At 41.3% G+C, this 23,198-nt stretch overlaps 1 protein-coding gene across 1 annotated transcript in view; it reads left to right on the forward strand.

Moving 5' to 3' along the window:
• The window catches only part of PCOLCE2 (procollagen C-endopeptidase enhancer 2), a 71,254-nt gene that overhangs the window by 44,750 nt on the left and 3,306 nt on the right, over positions 1–23,198 (forward strand). Inside the window, exons 3-7 of the mRNA XM_004278214.2 lie at positions 828–1,083; positions 7,723–7,847; positions 10,627–10,763; positions 15,934–16,088; positions 20,989–21,072. Of these exons, the coding sequence (XP_004278262.1) occupies positions 828–1,083; positions 7,723–7,847; positions 10,627–10,763; positions 15,934–16,088; positions 20,989–21,072 (757 nt within the window). The remainder of the gene's footprint in view (positions 1–827; positions 1,084–7,722; positions 7,848–10,626; positions 10,764–15,933; positions 16,089–20,988; positions 21,073–23,198) is intronic.

The following is a 23,198-nucleotide window of genomic DNA, read 5'->3' on the forward strand; positions in this document are numbered from 1 at the left end:
AGAAATTAAAATAGTGTGAACTGGGAAAGAAATGGGGCTTTCGTAAGAATCCTGCCAAATGCTTTTGTAGCCATTTTCTCTACCTATTCAGGGAACAAGGAGGGAGGAGGAGATTATGGTGAGGAAAGTCTTATGAGAAAGTGAAAACATATCTTTTTCATCAGTGTATTGTGTTTCAAGGCTGCCTGTTACACAAAGTTTTCACCTGGAAAACAAATAAAAACTCAGCGACTTTGAAAAGAGATGATTCACCAATTACTCAATTAATATAATCATTGTAGATATTTGATCTGCATTCTTCAGGACCCAAAGTGGATTATCTGTAAATTAACTGCACAATTGCCAAGTCACCCCTTCAGTTTGAACTTCATAGAAACATTCTGTATATTGAGATCGTCCTATTGTATTATTTGTGAAAAATGACATTTCAAATGTTGCTCTGCCAAGCACTATCTCTGAGTGCCATGGTGCTTTGAAATATGCAGATGTGCGCCAAGGTCCAATCAGGACTGGTATTCTTTGTCAGCAATGACTTATCAATTAATAATACTGATGCAGTATTTTGCAGCTTTGTTGAGACAGACTCCCTAGGAATAAGCTCCTGTACCCCAGAGAATTGTGGAATTTGTCAAAAGAGAACAAATGCTTATCTTTCACTAGGAATGCATTATGGTAGAAAATCTTTTCTGGCCTAGTTCAGAGTTGAGGGAAGAAAAAGCACCATTTTGGGTATTAAACTTTTATCTGCTTATTTTAGTAATTGGCTAGATGTGAAGATTTCAGATGTTTTCATGACACGGTTTTCCACTTGGCCCTTTTCTTGGCAGGTCCCCGAGGGAAAAGTAGTAGTTCTTAATTTCCGATTCATAGACCTGGAGAGTGACAACCTGTGTCGCTATGACTTTGTGGACGTGTACAACGGCCACTCCAATGGCCAACGCATTGGGCGCTTCTGCGGCACGTTCCGGCCTGGAGCTCTTGTGTCCAGTGGCAACAAGATGATGGTGCAGATGATTTCCGATGCCAACACAGCTGGGAATGGCTTCATGGCCATGTTCTCTGCCGCTGAACCAAATGAAAGAGGTATCGTTTCCACATAACAGCAATAATAAGGGCTCACAGTTGTTGAATGCCTCCTGTGTGTCAGGCACTGTTCTAGGCACTTTATATGGATTTACTCATTTAATCTAAAGTTTAAGAGCAATTCTTCTCAGACAGAGAGCTAATAAATACCACCAAACCATCAAGAGACCATTAAAAAGTCAGTCTTGGGTCTTCCTTGGTGGTCTACTGGTTAAGACTTCGCCTTCCAATGCAGGCAGTGCAGGTTCAATCCCTGGTTGGGGAGCTAAGATCCCACATGCATTGCGGCCAAAAAACCAAAACATAAAACAGATGCAGTGTAGTAACAAATTTAATAAAGACTTTAAAAATGGTCCACATCAAAAAAAAAAATCTTAAAAAAAAAATCAGTCTTGCCAAGGGAGAGGGAGGGTGGGGGAGGGATGGACTGGGAGTTTGGGCTTAGTAGTTGCAAACTATTACATATAGAATGGATAAACAACAAGGTCCTACTGTATAGCACAGGGAACTATATTCAATATTCTGAGATAAACCATAAAAAAATCAGTCTTTTTTAAAGCCATATATATTCTTATAAAAATTCAAATGTAGAAATTCATGGAGTAAAAATGTGAAGCCTGTATACAGATATACACATACAGCTATAGAAACATTTCACCCCATTGTAGTCCCCTCTTAGAAATAGCCGTGGCTGGTAGTTCCCATACCGTCTATATGCACTTACTTATATGTATGTACTTTTGCAATAGTTTTTAAAATACATAAGTAGTATCATACATTCATATTGTTTCACAACTTTTTCTTTACACTTCATACTACGAGTTGGGATCGTTCCGTGTCAGTACATGTGCGCTCCCAAGGGTAGAAACCTCTACCCTTGGAAGACAACCACAGTGGTCAACATCTGTTAAACTTACAGCCTTCCGCCTGCAGGCACTCCTAATCTTTTCTTGCTTTGGGCTATAGTGCAACTCGCTGGTTTGAGAAAGCAGCCAGAACCTTTGGGAGGAAATCCCAAAGAAGAATTGAGGCACAAAAAATTTAGGTGTAATCCAGCTAAATCTTTGGCTAATGGCTAAACTCTGCATATATGAGGGAGAACTCAATTGGCCTGGTACAAAAGCATCATCTGGAGGTTGAAAAAAACAGAGATTACAACTGCTGCCCACTACCAGGGCAACAGACTTTGAGCTTGGGTCTAGCCAAGTTGAATGCCTGCTAGAACAAAAGTCACTTTTTATAGGAACACAACAGAATCTAGAGACTTTATAATGTATCATTCATAATGTCCAGTATCCAATCATGTGATGAAACCAGGAAAGTGTGTCCATATTCAAGAAAAAAAGCAGTCCACAAAAACTGACCCCAAAATAACCCAGAAGTTACAGTTAGCAGACAAGCACTTTAAAGCAGCTATTATAAATGTTTAAGGATTTAAAGGGAAATATATGTGTAAAAAATAAACAGATTGAGAATCTCAGAAAAGAAACTATATAAAAAAAGAAAATGGTAATACGAGAGCTGAAAGATACAGAACATGTAATTTTTTTTTTTTTTTTTTGCGCTACGCGGGCCTCTCACTGTTGTGGCCTCTCCCGTTGCGGAGCACAGGCTCCGGACGCGCAGGCTGAGCGGCCATGGCTCACGGGCCCAGCCGCTCCGCGGCATGTGGGATCTTCCCGGACTGGGGTACGAACCCGTGTCCCCTGCATCGGCAGGCGGATTCTCAACCACTGCGCCACCAGGGAAGCCCCGAACATGTAATTTTTTAATTTACCTGATGGGCTTACAAGCAGATTGGAGGTGGTAGAAGAAAAAGGCAGTGGATTTGAATAGAAATGATCCAAGCTGAAGAACCAGGAGGAAAAAGATGAAAGAGAGCCTCGGAGACCAGTGAGACAATGCCAAGTGGTCTAACACATGTGTAATTTGTGTCCCAAAAGAAAAAGAGAGTGATAATAATGCAGAAAAAATATCTCAAGAAATGATGGCTTGAGGCCACCCAAATTTCGTGAAGAACATCAATTTATAGAGCCAAGAAGATCAGCAAATCCCAAATAAGATAAATAAAAATGAAGCCACACCTAGGCACATCATAATTAAATTACAGAAGTCGAAAGATAAAGAGAAAATCTTAAAATCAATTAGATAAAACCCAAATCACATACAGAAGAACAATGGTATGAAGGATGGCTTTCTTTTAATCAGAAACAATGGAGGCCAGGAGGCAGTGGAACAGCATTATTAAAGTGCTGGAATAAAAGTATCAACCCAGCATTCTACAGCTAGTCTTCAAAAATGAAAGTAAGTCAGAAAGAGGAAAACAAATACCGTATGCTAACACATATATATGGAATCTAAAAAAAAAAAAAAAGGTTCTGAAGAACCTAGGGGCAGGACAGGAATAAAGACGCAGATGTAGAGAATGGACTTGAGGACACAGGGATGGGGAAGGGTGAGCTGGGACGAAGTGAGAGAGTGGCATGGACATGTATACATTACCAAATGTAAAATAGGTAGCTAGTGGGAAGCAGCTGCATAGCACAGGCAGATCAGCTCGGTGCTCTGTGACCACCTAGAGGGGTGGGATAGGGAGGGTGGGAGGGAGGGAGACGCAAGAGGGAGGAGATATGGGGATGTATGTATATGTATAGCTGATTCACTTTGTTATACAGCAGAAACTAATGCACCATTGTAATTATACTCCAATAAAGATGTTAAAAAAATAGAATAATAGTAATGGTAAAAAAAATGAAATAAAGACATTTTCAGATAAACAGCTGCATCACAAGAAGTATTTAAGGAAGTTTCTCAAGTTGAAGGGAAGTGGCCCCACAGGGTAACTCAAAGGTAATGGAAGGATTGAAGGCCACTGGAAATGGTAAATATAGAAGGCTATATTCTATTTTCTTCTCTAATTTCTTTACATGTGTCTGTTCAAAACAAAGCAAACAAAAAACTTTACCACTCTATTGTGGCAAGCGTAATGTATGACATAATATATATGACAACAATTGAACAAAGGATGGAAGAGCAAATGGAAATATACAGTACGTGAAGAAATACACTGTTAACTCTAAATACGCTGTCCTTGGAGAACCCATTAAAACTGCAGTCCTTGGAGAACCCATTAAAAATGCACATATTTTAGCTAAAAGCCAGAAGATTAAAATAGAATACCAGAATTATTGAACAGCCCAAAGAAGGCAGGAAAGGAAGAGCAGATGGAACAAGAGAAAGGTGTGACAAATAGAACAAAATAGTAATTGGCACACTGTCCAAACATGTCAATAAATACATTAAAGGTAGAGGATTAAATACTCTAATTAGAAGACAGTAATTATTAGAATGGGTTCAAAAGCAGAGCCCAACCATAATTGTCTAAAAGAAAGCACTAGAAATACAAAGACAAAATAGGTTCAACATAAAAGGATGGAAAAATACGTACCATGCAAACTTCATTAAAATCAAAACTAATGCTTATAAAAGGCAATGTTACAAAGATGAATAGGCAACCTACAGAACAGGAGCAAATATTTGCAAAACTACCTCATAAAGGATTTGTATTCAAAATATATAAAGAACTCAACAGTACAAAGATAAAGATCCCCATGAATATAAAAATGGGCAAATACTTGAACAGATACTTTCCAGAAGAAGATATATGAATGACTCATAAGTACATGAACAACTGTTCAGTGTCATTAGTTAACAGGGAAATGCAAATTAAAACCACAGTGAGATACCACTGTGGTTTTACATACCAACCGGGTTGGCTAAAATAACTGACCGCACTAAATGGTGGCAAGGATGTGATGCAACCAAAGTGCTCATCCCTTGAGATGTAAAAAATGCTACAACCGCTTGGGGAAAAAATTTTGGTAGTTTCTTATGAAGTTAAACATCTACATCTACTCTTGGCCCAGCAATTGCATTCCTGGATATTTATGCAAGAGAAATGAAAATACATGTCCCCAAAGAGATTTATACAAAAATGTTCATAGCAGCGTTATTCGCAGAAGCCCAGACTGGAAGCAAGCCAAATGAATATCAGCAGGAGAATACGTGAACAAACTCTGGTTTCCACACCCCAGAATACTACTTAGCAACGTCAGGGAACAAACTACTAATACACCCAGCAACATGAATGTATCTCGGAAATTGTACTAAGCAAGAGAAGTCAGACACAGAAGATGACACACTGTATAATTCCATGTATATGAAGCTCTAGAATAAAACTAATATAAGGTGAAATTTTTTAGAAAAATGGCGCCAAGAGCCAGCAGACTGACTGACAAGGGATACAGGAATTTTGTGGGAAATGATTCTATTATAATCATAGGAGTGTGGCTCACACGGGCAGATTCATTTTTCAAATTTTTACAGCTAAGACTTGTGCATTTCAGAGTATTGAATTTACCTCCCCCAAACCTGTAAAATGATAATAATAATAATAATGCAGGTGGTGAGCATTGGGTAGTGATATTGATAGAATAGTAAAATGATGATAATTGTTGAAATTGGATGATGCATACATAGAGATTCATTACATTGTTCTGTTTACTTTGTATATGCTTGAAATTTTCCATGAATTAAAAGTTACAGATGGACTTCCCTGGTGGCTCAGTGGTTAAGAATCCGCCTGCCAATGCAGGGGACACGGGTTCGAGCCCTGGTCCGAGAAGATCCCACATGCCGCGGAGCAACTAAGCCCGTGCACCACAACTACTGAGCCTGAGCTCTAGAGCCCATGCGCCACAACTACTGAAGCCCTCATGCCTAGAGCCTGTGCTCCGCAACAAGAGTAGCGCAATGAGAAGCCTGCGCACCGCAACGAAGAGTAGCCCCCGTTCGCCACAACTAGAGAAAGCCCCTGTGCACCAACGAGGACCCAACACAGCCAAAAATAAATAAATAAATATATATTTTTTAAAAGTTACAGAAATTACTCCAGGCTCAATTTTTATAACACATTGTCTTAAATTTAGAGACTTCTTTTAAGAATGATGAGCTTCTGTGTCACAGAAATATTTTTAGTAAAGTATATTAATTCCTTTCAGTGTTTCTTTGTTAGTTAAGTCCCAGTAAAATTAAACGTAAAACGTGTATTAAAATGTCTTTCTAAAATTATTTCTGTGAACCTTTTTGTATTCGGTTGACCAGAAAGTTCATTTGGCTTTTTCCATAAGATGCTACAGGAAAAACCCAAACGAACTTTTTGGCCAACCCAATACATATGCATAGAGATTGGTCTGAAATGATGTTTGTCACATGTTCATTGTGGTTAGTGGGATTTGAGGTAATCTTACCCCGAATTTAATTTTAATTTTTTTCCCCCCACCAGTGAAGAAACAGCTTTACTAGGAGTCTAGGCGTATTTGGGAAACCCAGTTCAGTCCCAGAGAAGTGAGGCTAATATCGGCACAGAGCAGGAATCTAACACTGCAGAATTTTCTCTTGAAGACCAAGTGTGAAACTAAACCTCCATCTTAATATCCTAACAATCAGAAATGCTGCTGAGTTTAGCTGTGGTGAAACTTCTGGAAGCTCCTAGTGAACTAATGAGACTTGTGCATAAGGGGAGAACCTCCAGCACTGCTGAGCCTGAGCTCTACATGAGGTTATGGGTCTGGGGTGGGAGGAATAGAGAAAAAGGTAAGGGGATGGTCTCATCCCCACACAAGGCCATCTCAGTGTGCAGGTGAGGGAGGAACCATGGGTCTGGGGACAGAGGGCAGCAGAGGGACACTGGCTGACGAAGCACAGTCCCTGTCATAACGCACAGGGCCTGTGCTGTCTGGTGTGAGGGCACCTCCAGCAGGTCCCGGCAACACCCGGTGGCACCCCTTCCTGAGGCCCCTGGGAGAGAGCCTTCCTGGTTCTGTTCTGAGTTCATTCAGAGCAGAACTGCTCATGCCTGGCGGCAAGTCCAGGGTCATGGTTAGCTGCGCGGGATGGAGCGGCCCCCCTGTGACACCTATACCTGTTAGTCCGGGAGACTTCTCTGGAGCAGTCACTTTCTCAGACCAAGAGGGAGCTTGCCCAACACAGGCCCAATCCAGAAATCACTCCCACCTTCTTTAATGCTTTTCTGTATTGCTGAAAATTTATAAACATGTATTGTTTTTACAAACAAAATTATTCTTAAAAATTGTGAAATGTATAGTATAAAAAGTTTTCTAGGAATGAGAGTTGTCTACAACAGCTAATTCAGATTTTGTCCATGGACATGGACAAAAATATTATTAGTAAATAATACCCCTGCCTTGAGAGTTCTAATGAGCCTGCATGATTTCTGAACGAGTGCATGCCCAAATGTTTTGTCTCGTCCAAAAAATGGGAAAAAGGAAGGAAGCTATGGCCCTGATTTCACTCCTTCTCTCTCTTGTGCTGATATGATATGCCATGTAACCTAGAGATCATTGTGTGTGTGTGTGTGTGTGTGTGTGTGTGTGTGTGTGTGTGTGTGTGTGTTAGGGAGGGGGGTGGGTTTAGAGGAAACTAACCATTTTTTTAAGAGAAAATTTAAAAGCATCTGTCATTGTCTTTATTATAGTATCAATATTCCAAATTCCTAATTTCCCCATGGTTGCATTGCCATAAACTTGGATTTTCTTTTTTCATTTTTAATAACTTCAGGGGATCAGTATTGTGGAGGACTCCTTGAAAGACCTTCCGGCTCTTTTAAAACCCCCAACTGGCCAGACCGTGATTACCCTGCAGGAGTTACTTGTGTGTGGCACATTGTAGCCCCAAAGAATCAGGTAAGATTCCCTGAAAACATGAAGAAAGTATGCATGTGTGAATTAGTGTGAACTGTTAAAGATACAGGGTGAGGAAGACCCCCTGGACACAGTATTTCTTCATGCAAAGGCCCAGGTTAAAATTGCCTTTATGCCATTTGACTTGCAAAGTCACGGATTTAATTTCCTATTATAGAATTGTAATTTTCAAAACAGGTTTTGAAATACAGATGGTCTGCAAATTCCACATGAGATTGTTTAACCCTGTGGAAGATGTTGTAAGCATGGGGTTATAAGCAGCAGTGACTAACCATGGGAGCATAACAAATCCCCAAGTACATGTGCACTTCAGGTTACCATTTGCTCACAGAGCATTATGTCCTGAAAATGGCCCTCTTAGAGACCAAATCAGAAACAGCCTGAATGCTTCACTTCAACAAAGCCAATGCAAGCATACCACATCATCTTTTCTAAGAACATCTTTTCTAAGAATGGTCTGATGAGAAAACTGGTGGTGTGTGTTTTTTTCTTTTTTTGGTTGCTGTTTAAAATAAAATTTGTGTAGTTCCCCACAAATAACTTTATTCATTGCTCTAAAACAATCAACAGAGAAGTTTTCCATTGTTTATTAGTATGTGGTTATATGAATTTTTACCCTTTTTGGGGACCACTTTCAGATATTAATCACAGGGTTGAACTTAGCATGAGAATAGACCAAGCTTACATTGTGGAATTCTGAAAATAACTTTTAAAAAAATTGTTATTATTACAAAACATTACAGACTTAAAACACTGTATGGTGAGCATTATAATACTGTTAAAAAAACTTTTCTAAATTGATCTTTTGTATTGCTTACACAAATATTATTTGACATATATTCATTTCTTTAGTGGAAAATTATTCAGGTAAATATAACCTGCAAGTTAGTGATTTGAGTACACACACACACACACACACACACACACACATACTTCACACACTTTGATCATAATCCTAAAATTCAGATTTATTTTTAAGATGAAAAATATGTTCATTTATTTGATAATGAAAGATTCTATAGATCTATTAAACATTTTATAGTTTAAAATAAATTTAAAAATTAAATTTCTCAAACGTTTAAGCCATTATGTAATTCTTGAGATAGTATTGATCATTTTTCTCTCTGTGTCATTTGTAAATATGTTAGATTAAATAATTTGAATTTAATTATACTCACAGATTACAATTTAGCATCTTTTTCCCATTGTTTTTCTCTTGGATTATTTAAATTTGGGTTTTATCTTTTTATATGACTTTTGGCTTCAGCCAGCTGAGTTTTTAATCATGGTTGTAGTGTCTGAAATCACTGGAAACTGTCCAAATGAGAAAAATAATATGAGAAAGTTAAGTCCTAAGTAATTTCTATGTAAATCTATGGGCATTTTCTTCTATTAAAGACTTACTTTTTAAAAAATTATAACTTTCCCCTTTACCCTCCTATTTATTTACTTATTTTTATTTTCTCTTCAAAAGTTCTGTGACTATTTTCTAAGTAGAAAAAGTTCAGCCAATTTTTTAATAACCTAGAACACATTTTATTACTAACCGCTAAGGAGTTACAGGACCCAAAGAGGAAATATTTTAATATAATTTAAAGCAGTGTTAAGTATGAATAAGCAATTATTCACCCATCACTGGTGCTGACTTTTTAGAAGTGGATAAATATGTAGATAAGTGGCAATGATGTTCAAAGCCACATTTTACCTCTGTGTCTCTCTGTGGTACCATTGCTATTATCACCTTCACCCACATTACTGTGTCTAAGTCTTTGCTAGCTAACAACTAGTAACAGTGTGCCTGTCCTAACAGGAGTTAATGCCTATTATATTCCATAAGCAGCAAGGAGGGTTGCCTGCCCACCTGCCGTCCAGCAAGAGTGGGGACCAGCTCTCTGGGTGCCATGGGTATTTATGAACCCAGTGAGACTTCCTCTGACTCACAGGTTGGAGGGAGTCTTGAAAAATCTGCTTATGAGGGGAATGATTGCTCGTACATCAAAACTTCTTATTGATTCGAATAATTTAGGACACTATTACTGGTACCAGTGCAAAAAAAAATTAAGAAATACTTCAGAAATCTAACACTGACTTTGTGTATCCATGCTTCTATGCAACCTCTTCAAAAATCAACCAGATCACCAAGTAGACTGTGTCTGGCAGGCACAGTTTTCAAACATACTTCCAGAAGACATCATAGTCAGTTCCCACTTCCCTGAACCTCTGGTCCTAAAGAATTTGACTTCTTTACATGTGGTGGGAACGTGAGTCTCCTTTTCTTGAAAGGGGAACTGTTGTGTCTACCCATCTCACACACCCCAACACACACTACTATAGGGGACATTGTAGATAATATTTTCATTTCTATTAGTTTTCCTCTAGAGAAGAATGAAGTTGGTGTATAGCCCCGCTTCCCACTCCAACACTAGCCCAATTTAAGTCTTAACATAGGTTTCTGGGGTTATATAGTGTTTTTATACTTTCTTAGCTGTAAGTGAACAGAGTTCCCACGTTTAAGATCCTAATTAGGATTGATCTGGGCTTGAGATGGTCTTTTGGAATGATTAAAAATGAAAGCAAAAGAATACCACAATTTTGATAACTAATAAGTATGTAAACACTGAGAAAAAATTCAAACACGGTGAATACATTTTTTTAAGAAGGAAAATCGTGGTACCCTACAAATCTGGGGAGAGGAAGAATTCTGTTTGAGGTTATTCTGCACTGCTCCTCTGACACTTCTAACGTTGTGCTTTCACTAAAGCTTATAGAATTAAAGTTTGAGAAGTTTGATGTTGAGCGTGATAACTACTGCCGGTATGATTATGTGGCCGTGTTTAACGGCGGAGAGATCAATGACGCTGAAAGAATTGGGAAGTATTGTGGCGACAGTCCCCCTGCGTGAGTAGCACCTGTTTTATTTCATTAATATTTTAGGAGCTCTAAACTCGTTTCTTATTAAATTGTCCAGTTATATTGTATTTGCTGGAAGATTTTGTGGTGTTGTTTTGTTCTCAAATTCTTGGGTTCCATGGCAGTGGAGTCCCGTACCTCATCAACACAAAGAGTAGCCAACCCAGAGAGCGAGGCAACATTAGCAAGAGTGTAGAGAGGGCTCGGCAGCCAAACAGATAAACCGAAGTAGAGCTGGTGATGCCCCTGGGGCAGATGCTGAGCCAGAGACCTGACCTGGATACCTCACTGCCCTGCAAGCGGGAAGCTGAAGCATCAGAGTGGAATGAGGAAAATTCTGAGCAAAAACTAGGGAGCTGATTATTGGGAATCCAGACGAGGAAACCTGGAAGCTTATGACAGATCCAGGTGATTTTACCTGTCCTGGACTTTGGGGGCTTTATGCCGCCTCGCATTGTTGCTCAAATTCTTGCTGAGTGAGCCTGAAAGGTACTGTGTATTTATCACCAAATATTTATGGAGCTAAGAGCTCTGCCACTTACTAGATGCATGACACTGGGCAAGTTACTTAACTCCTCTGTGCTGTATTTTGGTGCAACACATGATTGTTTTGGTGCAAGATATTTCACACCGTCACATACAGTACTAGGAAAAGTGGCAATGACATTACTACAGGTTGCCGGCAAAGTCACCACTGTGCCAATTTAAATAGCCTTTCTTATTCTGTTGCTTCAACATAATTAGAATATCTGCATCACTTGATCTTACACGCATTTCTATGATTTCCCATAGACACATCTGAGTTAAAGCAAGGTACTTTCCAGTTGAAATTCATTTATATTTATTATGTTTGATAATAATAAGCATTTTTGATGTGGATTTTACAGTCCAGCTGTAAAATGTACATGGCATTGCTAGGGGAGGGGTCAAAACTAAGACAGTTTTGAAGGAGAAGGAACCGGCAGGAGGATTTGACCAACCATGGTGGAGCCAGGTCAGAAAGCTGTTGTAATTAAGACAGTGTGGTTTTAACAGAGAGGTAGAAAAATTGACTAATGAAAACACCAAAGAGAGGCCAGAAACATACCCACATGTCTCTGCAGATGAGACATATCCCAGAGACGCACAGATCAGCAGGTAAAGGATGACCCTATTGAAGAAGGGACAATAGGCAGGGACAACTTTTGCTTCTATGGTAAAAATGAATTGTATTCATATCTAACAGCACACAAACGTCAATTACAGATGGACTGGGAACTGAAATGAGAATTTCTGCTTATCAAAATACACCTTAAAGAGAGGGAAAAGAGAAAGCACAAGAAACAGATATTTGTAAAATACTTGATGTATCTGACAAAGACCTAGGTCTAGGTTCCAAAACATATCAAGAAATCCTTAAAAATTATTAAGGAAAAGATAACAACTCAGAAAAAATGGACAAAAGACATGAAAAGGCATTCCCCAAAGAAGAAAGTTGCACAGTGAATAAATCTTTGACAGGAATGTAAATTGGTACAATCACTTTGGAAATCAGTTTGGCAGTATCTAATAAAATTGGAAATAAGGACCTCCCTAGTAGCACAGTGGTTAAGAATCCACCTGCCAATGCAGGGGACACAGGTTTGATCCCTGGTCCGGGAAGATTCCACATGCCGCGAGCAACTAAGCCCATGAGCCACAACTACTGAGCCGGTGAGCCACAACTACAGAAGGCCGCGCGCCTAGAGCCATGCTCCGCAACAAGAGAAGCCGCCAGAGTGAGAAGCCCGCGCACCGCAACAAAGAGTAGCCCCCACTGGACACAACTAGAGAAAGCCTGTGTGCAGCAACAAAGACCCAACACAGCCAAAAATAAATAAGCAATTTTTTAAAAATTTTTATTTATTTTATTTTTGGCTGCGTTGGGTCTTCATTTCTGTGCGAGGGCTTTTCTCTAGTTGGGGCAAGCGGGGGCCACTCTTCATTGCAGTGTGCGGGCCTCTCACTATTGCGGCCTCCCTTGTTGTGGAGCACAGGCTCCAGACGCGCAGGCTCAGTAGTTGTGGTTCACGGGCCTAGTTGCTCCGCGGCATGTGGGATCTTCCCAGACCAGGGCTTGAACCCGTGTCCCCTGCATTGGCAGGCAGATTCTCAACCACTTTACCACCAGGGAAGCCCAATAAACAATTTTTTAAAAAAATTTGAAAATGAGCTTGTATCCTCTGACCTGCTATAGAGCATATACCCTACTCTTCTCGTGGACAGTTTTGTCCCTGTGCATCACAAGACATATACAAGAATGTTCTCATTAATATTATTTGTACTGGGGGGAGAGTAAACAGCACAATGTTTATCAACAAGAGAATAGTTCGATTCTGTTATAGTTCACACTATACAGCCCTGAGCACAGTGGATGAATCTCAGTTATAATGTTGAGGGTGAAAAAAATAACAGAAAAAGACACACTATACTCTTTCATTTATATCAAGTTTAAAAAAAATGCAAACCTATAGAATATATGGTTTCACAATGCATATGTATGAGTAAATCTGTAGACAAAAGGAAAGGAGAAGCACAAAACTCAGGGCGGGTGGGGGCAATGGGGATATCACTTCAGCATCCCTGTGCCTGGTTCAAATCAGTATCGATACCACTGGATTCAGTTCCGAAACATTTACTATATATACCCCAGCCGTGTGGCAGACACGATGCTAGGGACCTCGAACACAAAGATAAAATAAAAGATACAGAGGTAAGTAGTGGGAAGGACCAAAACAAGGCAGATAGGCAAATTGGCAACGGAATGTCCTGGTGGATTTCTGACAAGGAGTCCTTTGGTCCAGTCGGGACAAGTGGTGGGAGGTCAGGGGAGGTTTGGGAAAAGAGATGATGCCTGTTGAAGCTGAGTCTTGAAGCAAGAGTGAGAGTTAGAGGCAGAACTTAGGACAGACTCGTTCCAAGCAGAGGGGACTCCGTTCTTGAAGATCCACAGGGGAGACACGTGCTATTCTGGAGCCTGAACCTTGAGTGGGCGCCCAGAGAGCAAGGAGGCGGAGAGTGGAGCTGGGTTCCACGTCCTGCAGACCTGAGGACTCTCGAAGTGCAGTTAGGGGAAGTGATAGAACCGGTGCTTCTAGAACGCCTGCCGTAGACAAGAGGAGCAGGGAGCTGGCAAGGAGGCTGTAGCAGTGGTCCCGGTAAAGCTGAGGTGATAGGGAAGGGTGGTAGAGATGAAGAGGAGGTGGATCAAGGAATATTTACGAGGCAAAATTGGCAGGACTTGGTGGTTGGTTGGCTGTAGTGATTGATGAAGAGGTAGGCTGTGGATGACAAAGCAGAGACAGCTCACATAGCCGGCTCTATAAGACACCGGTCAGCATCCTCAGTCCATCCTGGGATTTGCCAGTGGGGAGTGGGTCCAAGTGAGATGCCCCCTTGCCTTCCTAGTGACTTGTAACATTAATGTGCAGATGCAGCACTCTGCCCTCAGTACATTTATGGCACTGTGACTCTGTCGCATTCACACTAACGCTCAGTAGCAGCGTAACTCAGTAGTGGCGTATCTTTGTTACTAAAATACTCTTCCTTGAGAAAATTCAGCTTCCAATATCGTGCTTCCAAGATGAGTTCATAGAAAAGGCAGTGAATGATCACTATGATTATAACATCATGCCTAGAAGGCTGACCTGGTTGGATCTTAAGGTTTTCTTTGCTGCTTATAAGAAGTGCTTTTTGTAATTCTATCATCTAAACAAGATTAACGTGTCTTATTTGTACTTGTAGTTGAGAACTGTGTTTCCTGCACACTGTATTTATTCAATGGAATGTGTTTTCAAAAGCAAGACAAAATATTTCTGTTCCAGGCTTGATTCTTAGAAGCATTATTTAAATGACCTTGGTCACTTTTGTGACTGGAACTCTAAATGTGGGTCACAGAGCTTGCTCTTAGGTTTGTCTCGTCCCTTGGCTAAGAAGGCAATAACCTTCAGGACAGAAAAGAACCCTGCAGTTTTTCTAACTGGTTGGGTCAAGTCCAGATCTACCTTCCCCTCCACCCACTCCACTCAAAATAGCTGACAGGTTGCCTCATTACTTACTATCCGTGAGGGCTAAGAAGTGATTCAGCTGAGACGACGACTCAAAAAAAGGAGTTTAGTCAAACCACCAATTAACTCAATTAAATAAATTTTCCACTTCTGAGTTAAATAGTTTTAAAATAGAATTAGCCAAACAGCATTTTTAAACCATTGTTTAAATAACAATAGCAAGATTAAATGAAACTACCGTCTTGTATAATATAGTTATCCCCTGAGATTTAACAGAGCTTCTAAGCCTCAGTTATTATCGCCACTAAACCTTTAGTACCAGCATGCCCCTAAAATTGCTTTAAAATTAGAATTCTTAATGATGTCTTTCATGACCACCAAAACAAAGTAATCACTTTCTCTTTCTCCTTCACAGCATTTTGCTACCCAGATTATAAACAGAAAGGTTTCCATTTCAGGCACGCATAAGAACACTCATTAACAATGAAATGAAAGTCCCATTAAACCCTGCATGGCTTTCTTATCCCTAGGTGACCAACCCACTGAGGTGATCCCTTTGGTGGTGTCTTCACAGGGTGTGGGAATTTGTTCAACCGAAGTTCTCCATCTGATTCCCCAGGGCCAGCATCCCTAGCTCCCCAGGCCAGCTGGAACCCAGAGTCTTAGTTCAAAGAAGCTGTGTGGTTGCCAAGTCAGGCCAAACCCTGCGGTGCTTGTGAGGAACCAGCTGCAGCTTCAGTGTTTACCTTGGTCCCAACGTCTACCAGCGTCTCTAAAGGCACCTGGTCCTTTCAAATGCTGACTCTCCTTGGCCTTGGCAAATCACTTGAACTCTCCGATCTTCACTTGCCTATTCCATGAAGAGGGGATAATAACAGGGTTGTTGTGAAGACAGAATTCAACAGTTTTCATAAAGCACGTGCCTAACTGAGCAAACGTTCAGTAAATGTTAGCTATTCGCATTAATACTGAGCAGATTAAGACCATCATCTTTTCAAGTATTTCAGCTTTTCAGTTTAAACAAAGAATAACCTATCGTCAGAAATTGATGGAAAGTTAGAAAATTCTACATTTCAGAGAGGTGTCACCTAAATTTTTAAATATATATACAATTACATCTTTTTTTCTTTTAGGCCAATTGTATCTGAGAGAAATGAACTTCTCATTCAGTTTTTATCAGACTTAAGTTTAACTGCAGATGGATTTATCGGTCACTACAAATTCAGGCCAAAGAAATTGCCGGCAACTACAGCACCACCTGTTACCACCGCCTTTCCTGTGACTACAAGTAAGTTTTTCTCGTTTGAAGTTTGTACACAAACTTGAGGAGTATAACAAAAATTCTTCTGAAGTAGAAAAAAAAAAATTAAATAAGAGGAAAATACTTGAGACTAAAATAAGTTAAATAAGATGAAAACTTATGGAAGAGAATAATATGATTCCATGAATTAAAGAAAAGTGTAAGGTGTAAGAATGCTTCTAAGCTAATAATTTTAAAATGTTACCTAAGAAAATTATGGTCACTTAAAAATGCTAGGAATCCTGTTTTGGCACAGATCACATGACAAGCCTACTTTTTCCTGGCACTTATAAAATTATGTGTTTTTTTTTTTTATTACATAGAACTGTAGTGTTTTAGGTTAAAGTTTCAGGGCCCTGATACCTGCCTGTTTTCACATCTGCCAGTATTTGGACTTTTTTGGGATGGGGTATGCTCCAAATTGTGTCATACAAAATGTATTATTTTTTCAAATTGGAGTAAATCAAACAAAAATATTTGAGGTATTAGAGAAGCCAGTCGGGAAACTCTGGTATTTTCTAAGAAATGGAGGGGCAAGTGTGGGTCCCTGTATCTTGTCTCTGTACTCTGTCAGCTCCACCCACCAGGATTTCAGGCCTGAGATTTCAAAATCTAAATACAGGGAGGAGAAAAAAGGTGGGTAGGAAGGATCTAAGGTTAATATATGAAATAGGCTGAGATAAACCCAGCTTTACTGCCCACGATTTTCTGCAGGTACCCTGAGCAGGGCTGTCCTGAGTACAGGCACTTCTAGAAGGGCTGATTTTTCTGAGCACTCCACAGTGTGCCACCTTGTGGCCTGCAGGTGTATTGCCGCACGTTACAGCAATATTTCTCCAGCCCATCTCAGTGGATCCTGGTGTCCTATTCTTTCCAGTGAATTATCTGTCTGCATTCACGTGGTTCCCCAGCTTTTATCTTGTGGTTCCCCAGCTTTTATCTCCAGTCCTAAACTTTCTCTGAAATTGCAAACATGAATTTGTAATTTTCTCCTGGAGTTTTGCAACTGCTAGACATTTAAATTAAAACATATCAAAAGTAACTCATTTCTATCACATTATTTTCTGTCTCAGTTCTGCTTCTCCACCTGTTTTCCCAAGCATGGTCCACAGAAACTGTAGCCACACTCTTAGGGTCCCCTTCCTCTGTCTTAATTCCCCACTGAATGCCCCATACACACACACACACACACATACAGAGCAGACTGTGTCCTTCTCCCACTTAAATTAATTGTCTACACCTGTGCCATCCAATACAGTGGCCACTGTTGAACACTTGAAATGTGACGAGTGCTACTAAAGATCTGAATTTTAATTTAATTACAATTTAAAAGCCTCCGTGGCCAGTGGCTACCATATTGGACGGCACAAGGGCCAACCCCCTTCGCACTTTGTACCTAGCCTCTCTTGCTAGGTTCATCTTTAGGCCCTACCACCTCACTCCTGATGCTCTGAGTAGTTGGGGTTTTATCCTAAGTGCAGGGGAAGCTGTTGGTGGATTTAAGGAAAGTTCAGGATTAGATTCACACTTTACGAAGATCACTCTGTGAGGCCCCAGTGAGGTGAATGGACTGTAGGGGTCAGGAGGGTCAGCATGTTCTTGGGGTTGTCCAGGGGAACTGCACCAGACAGAAATACAGAGACGGTCAAGAGACACTGACAGTTCTGCAGGCCAGAGACCTTGGGAGATACTGACAGGGCTCAGCGGTTAATTGGACTAGGGCAATCCAGAAGCATGCCTCCCAGGTCCCTGGCTTGCACAACTCAGAGGAACAATGTTACCATTCATAGAAGTAGAGTCATAGGTTGAGGGGTAGATTCATAAGTTAAGCTGTGCCCTTGTGGGGTTAGAGGTGTCTGTGAGACAAGCAAATGGAGCCGTTATGTAGACAGTAAGATCTACGGGCCTCCAGGCCGGAAGAGAGATTTAAGCAAGAGATTTAAATTTGAGTCTTCAGCATGGTTGACCCCATGGGGGAGAGGTTACGGGGGAAAGGAGAAGAAGGGCTGGCATTAAATCTCTAGAAACTCCAGGTCTTTAAAGAGGGAGGATCTGCTGGCAGAGAAGAATGAAAAAAGCAGCTAAGGGGCAGCGGCGGACGTGGGGGGAACCCAGGTGTCTTGGGGGCCGGGGAAGAGAGTGTTTTGAGAAGGGGGTAGTCAGAAAAGCCAAGTGTTGATGAGGCTTCAAACCACGTCAGGACTAAAATGTTACCATGTGATTTCATGACGTGGAGGCTACTGGACACCCTGGCAAGGGTTATGAGTGGAGCTGTGCAGGCAGAAGCCAGATGGGGGTGAGGGGCGTGTGGAGCAAGGCGAGGAAACTAAGTCCAGCAACTCAGTGCACAGGTTCAAGCCTAAGGGAGGGTGTGAACGTGGTAAAGCCAATGGGAAGTAGCCGGCACAGCAGGAGAACAGAAGGGCAGAGTGAAGGAATAAACTGTAGAGGAAATTTCCACAAAGATGAGCGGGTCTGGCCTTCGGAGGACGCACAGAAGGACAGACCTTAGACCAGACGTGGGCAGCCTCCTCTCTCAGGGGAAGAAAGAAGAGAGGGGGGCAGATAAAGACAGCTCGGAGGTCTGGTGGGGCTTCCAGGACATTTTCTTCTATGATCTCTGTTTTCCCCAGAAAATAGGCAAGGTCACCTGCTGAGAATGAGACGGAAGGGAGGTGGGAGCCCCGGGGGGTTGGGAGAGTCCGAAAAACAGCTGTGGAAATTGGAGACAGCTTGTCACTTGGACGAGGGTCCATTTGTGTCCTCAGCTGTCTACGTGCAGGCACAGAAGGAGAAGCAGAGGCTCCTTCAGGCTTCCTAAGGGTTGGAGGGCAGAGCGGAAAGGGAGTTTAACATATTGTCAAGAAAGTGGGATAACAGACCATGGAAATTAAGTGGAGTAGGTAAGGAAGTAGAGACGGGCCAGGATGGTGCAGTGGGAAGAATGCGAGGGGTCAATGTGTTGAACCTCTAAAGACAGAAAGCAAGTACTCGTGAGAGTCTGAGAGGAACTAAATAAGCTTGAAGGAGAGGAGGCTACACTGGCTGACAGGGTGTCCACACTTGGGAGATTGGTGATGAGACTTCAGCAGGAGGACCTGGAAGCCTGGGACTGAGGGGCGGAGACGGAGCAGAGAACGTCTCTGGGAAGGATGGGGCCGTGGCGGCGCCGAGAGGGATCGTCCCCGAGGAGGGAGGACCCACCGGCACGGCCGCGGGAGCACATGGAGAGGAGGGCTGAGAACCAGGTGCCGTGCTGGGGAGTGCAGGGCAGCAGAGAGGACGGGAGCATGGCGAGGGTCAGGGTGGGACAGCTGATGGCTGAAAGGCAAGAGAGCGGGGATGTCCCGAAGGGAGAGAAGGGGCCGTGTGGGACACCCACCCAACCTCCAGACTAGCATTCCGAGGCCGAGAAGGAGCTGGTTTCCAGTGGCCCACGTGAAAAGATGCTCTTTCATCAGACAGGGAGAACCACTAACGCCACTACCTTTTGACTCAGTGAATGAGGTAAATTCAGGTCCCCAACTTCTAGAACAATAGTCCCTCTAAATGCTTTCTGAGCTCTTTCTCCATATATATGCTATTGTGTTTATTTTACCATTAAACTGTGTGTATTTTAACATTAAATTGTATATATTTTAATACTATAATCCACTTTGGATCCTTTTTGGAGTTAAGTAGGGGTACACATTAAGAGTAAACTCACAGGGAGGAGATATGGGGATATATGTATATGTATAACTGATTCAATTTGTTATAAAGCAGAAACTAACACACCATTGTAAAGCAATTATACTCCAGTAAAGATGTAAAAAAAAAAAGAGTAACTTCACAGAAAAGTTAGCAGAACATATCAGCAGGGCAATATTACAGTTGTAAATCCTTACCCACCAAGTAGTGTTCTGTGACAGCTTTGTTTAGTTCTTCCTAGCATGTTGCCACATATAAGTGAATCATTAGGAAATATTTTGGAAACATTTCTAATGAGGATTATTTTCATTTCATTTCATTTCGTTTCATCATAGTACAGTTTCTCAACCTTGGCACTATTTACATTTTTGGCCAGATCATTCTTTGCTGTTGGGGGCTGTCCTGTTCACTGTAGGAAGCCTAGCAGCATCTCTGGTTATATACCCGCTAGATGCCAGTGGCATCCCCTAGCTGTGACCACCAAAAATATTTCCAGGCATTACCAAATGTCACCTAGTGGGCAAAATCACCCCTGCCTGAGAACCACTGTGGTTACCTGTTTAGTTGTACTTTCAAATTTGTCTACTTCTCAGTTCTTAAGATCCTTCTAGGCAGTGAATAATCCTTACTAATAATCCTTACAGGCTCAAAATAAATGTTTGGTGATTGGTTGCATCTAATTACGGCTATAACACACCTTACCACAGGAGCAGTGTTCCCAGAAACCTGTACTGCTCCCATTTGGGCGACTGTGTATTTCAGGTGCACCAAGAAAGTACCCTCCACCCTCAGGGGGAGACCCATTGGATTCCTTTCGGAAAATGAGGAGTTAACCTACATCTCCTGTGTTCATATTTGTTGTACTGGGCTTTTCTAAGCAGGGCACATGAGACTGTATCTATTTTTAGTTACAGCATTAGTTATATATAAAGGAAGAAGAGAATAGGGCTAAATTTGGGTTATCTTTGATCTCAGGTTTAAAACTCCGCAGAGGGTATTGAGTTACCCTGAAGAAATTAGAGCAGGAGTCGGTAGCATGAAGCGTTGCCTTTGCATGCTTTTTAATTATTTCATTGCAATGACAGATTGGTGGCTCAGGGAAATATATGGGAATTTTAAATTGGTAGATTCAGATCTAAACACCAATTATACTTGAATTCATTTTCCTGAATCTTATGTCTTTCTTCTCTGAATGAAGGTTTAAAACCCACCGTGGCCCTGTGTCAGCAGAAGTGTAGACGGTCGGGGACTCTGGAAAGCAATTATTGCTTGAGTAACTTTGGTAAGAAATAAAACCCAGCCTTTCCTCTTTAATCAGAAACCTGAAACCGCATGCTTAATCTCAAAGGAACTGCCGTGAATGTGATGGTAAAGGGTCAGTTACACTCTTCATTTACCCAAGAAAATATTTTCTTACACACTAGGGTATGTTGACTTGTGCCTTTTGAAGTGTTAGATTTCACACCTGAGAAAAATTCATGTACAGAAAATATACATTTTCCACGTAAACTTAATAATTTGACTCCTGGTACGTGATACTACCGCTCTGTGTCCTCTGGCTGGCTCCGTATTCCTGAAAAAACCTGTATCCCTTTTTTCTCATATAGTTTTCACGCACTGAGTATTTTTTCACACATCTGTAATTCAACTGAAGTTAATTAGAAACATGTCCAAGCTGGCCTCTCTCCAAAGAAATTCAAGTATTTCCTCTGTAGTGTCCTTCCAAAGTACTAAATTCAAACTTGGAAATCTGAAATCCATTTGGAAACTCTTATAAACTGGAACCTGAGGAGATATTACCTAATGACTTAGAATTTCTAAGAGTTTTTTCCAATTAAACGAAAATTGCACTTTCTGCGAAAACCACTTAAGAGCAAAAGATCCCAAGTTTAATTATGTTGGTTATGTTTAAAAGGAACATCGAAGAGAAGTCTTATCAGGAAAAGAAAGTTGGTACAGCCTTTAAACAGGTTACCCAGGACAAAGGGCCTCCCAGATGAGGCTTTGCTTGCTTTTTCTTATGCCTTCAAGTGGTAACTGCAGCCCAGACGGACTATGTTGCAGAGAAGGTATGAAGGCACTGAAGAATCTAGGGCCCTAAATCTAACTGGAGTTTGCAGCCGAAATTCAAATAATGGCATGAAAATGAAAACCGGTAGCACGAGGTGTCATTGCTCCCACACCCAGTGTCGTCTTCTGTAGGAGGTGCTTAAGGAAATCTCCCTTCCTGTCCTCAGAGCCACCTGATTTCACTCGGCTACTGACTGACGTTTTGCAGTAAGCACTCATGACCGAAAGTCAAAGTAAGGCATGAGAAGAATTCTGATGTTATGAGCTTTGCGTACCACATAAGCAGTGTGTTCTCACTTTATCCTGAAAGGGTCATATCAGCCAAGTCCAAAGCTCGATCTATTCCACTGTGACTCACTTCCATGGCAAAATGACCCAATACTATCACCAGGGGCCCATTGGTTTCCTACCAGCATTGGTAACACTCCTTTAGGTGCTGCTGGTTTTCTGGGTAGAGACAGGATTCATCAGAAAGTCATTCAATGCAAGTCCTGCCTCACCTGGAATGTCCACTGCCCCCACCCCCCAGAATGCCAAAAGCACGCCTTTGAGAAACACAGCATCTTTCTTTCTGTGGGTCAGAAGTAGGACTCTTCTCTGAGTGTCACACAGTAAAAAGAGAGAGTGACATAATGAAAAGCAACTGAATTTTGCTAGAGTTTTTTTTTTTTTTAAGCAAGAAAATGTCTTAAGCTATACCTCAGTTCTATACTTTGACTTGTTAAATGCGTTAAACAGGATGGATAAAAAAGAGAATGTGAAAGACCCAGAAAAACACAGATATTTAGTGATCATTAGAGGGAGATGGGGATCTATGGATGAATCAAAGTTCAAGGAGAGAGCACCTGATATCCACTGAGAGAAGACAAATAAGGGATGAAGTGGGGGGTTGGTCTAAGGAACAAAAATAATTCTGGTTTTTGCTAACCCTGATTACCTTCACTGCTTTTATGATACTCTTTCTTGAAAGGGGCTTTTATTTTCTGACCCCCATCTTCCCTCTTCCTTCCCCCCACCTCCATCCCAACCTGCTGCTTCTAATTCTCTTTAGTTTCCTCCAGCACCTGCAATTGGTCATTTGCTGTAGAAGCCTGGGAGAAGGCTTAAGGGAGTGGATATTTGTAAGACCGATTCTTCATTTAATAAATACGTGTTTTATAAAAAAAAGTTCAAGGAGAGAGGCCAGCTAAAGAGAGGAACCAGGGGGAGACACAGAAAGGTAGGCGCTCACCCACACAGACACAAGGACTCAGATCTTCGTGGCTCAAACCCCCATCATGCAGCCTCTTAGTATGGTGTTACCTCTAAAGGTACAAGGTCCTGATGAGTGTTCACAGG

This window comes from Orcinus orca, chromosome 5 (genome assembly GCF_937001465.1).
Source record: "Orcinus orca chromosome 5, mOrcOrc1.1, whole genome shotgun sequence".
Taxonomy (NCBI): Eukaryota; Metazoa; Chordata; class Mammalia; order Artiodactyla; family Delphinidae; genus Orcinus; species Orcinus orca.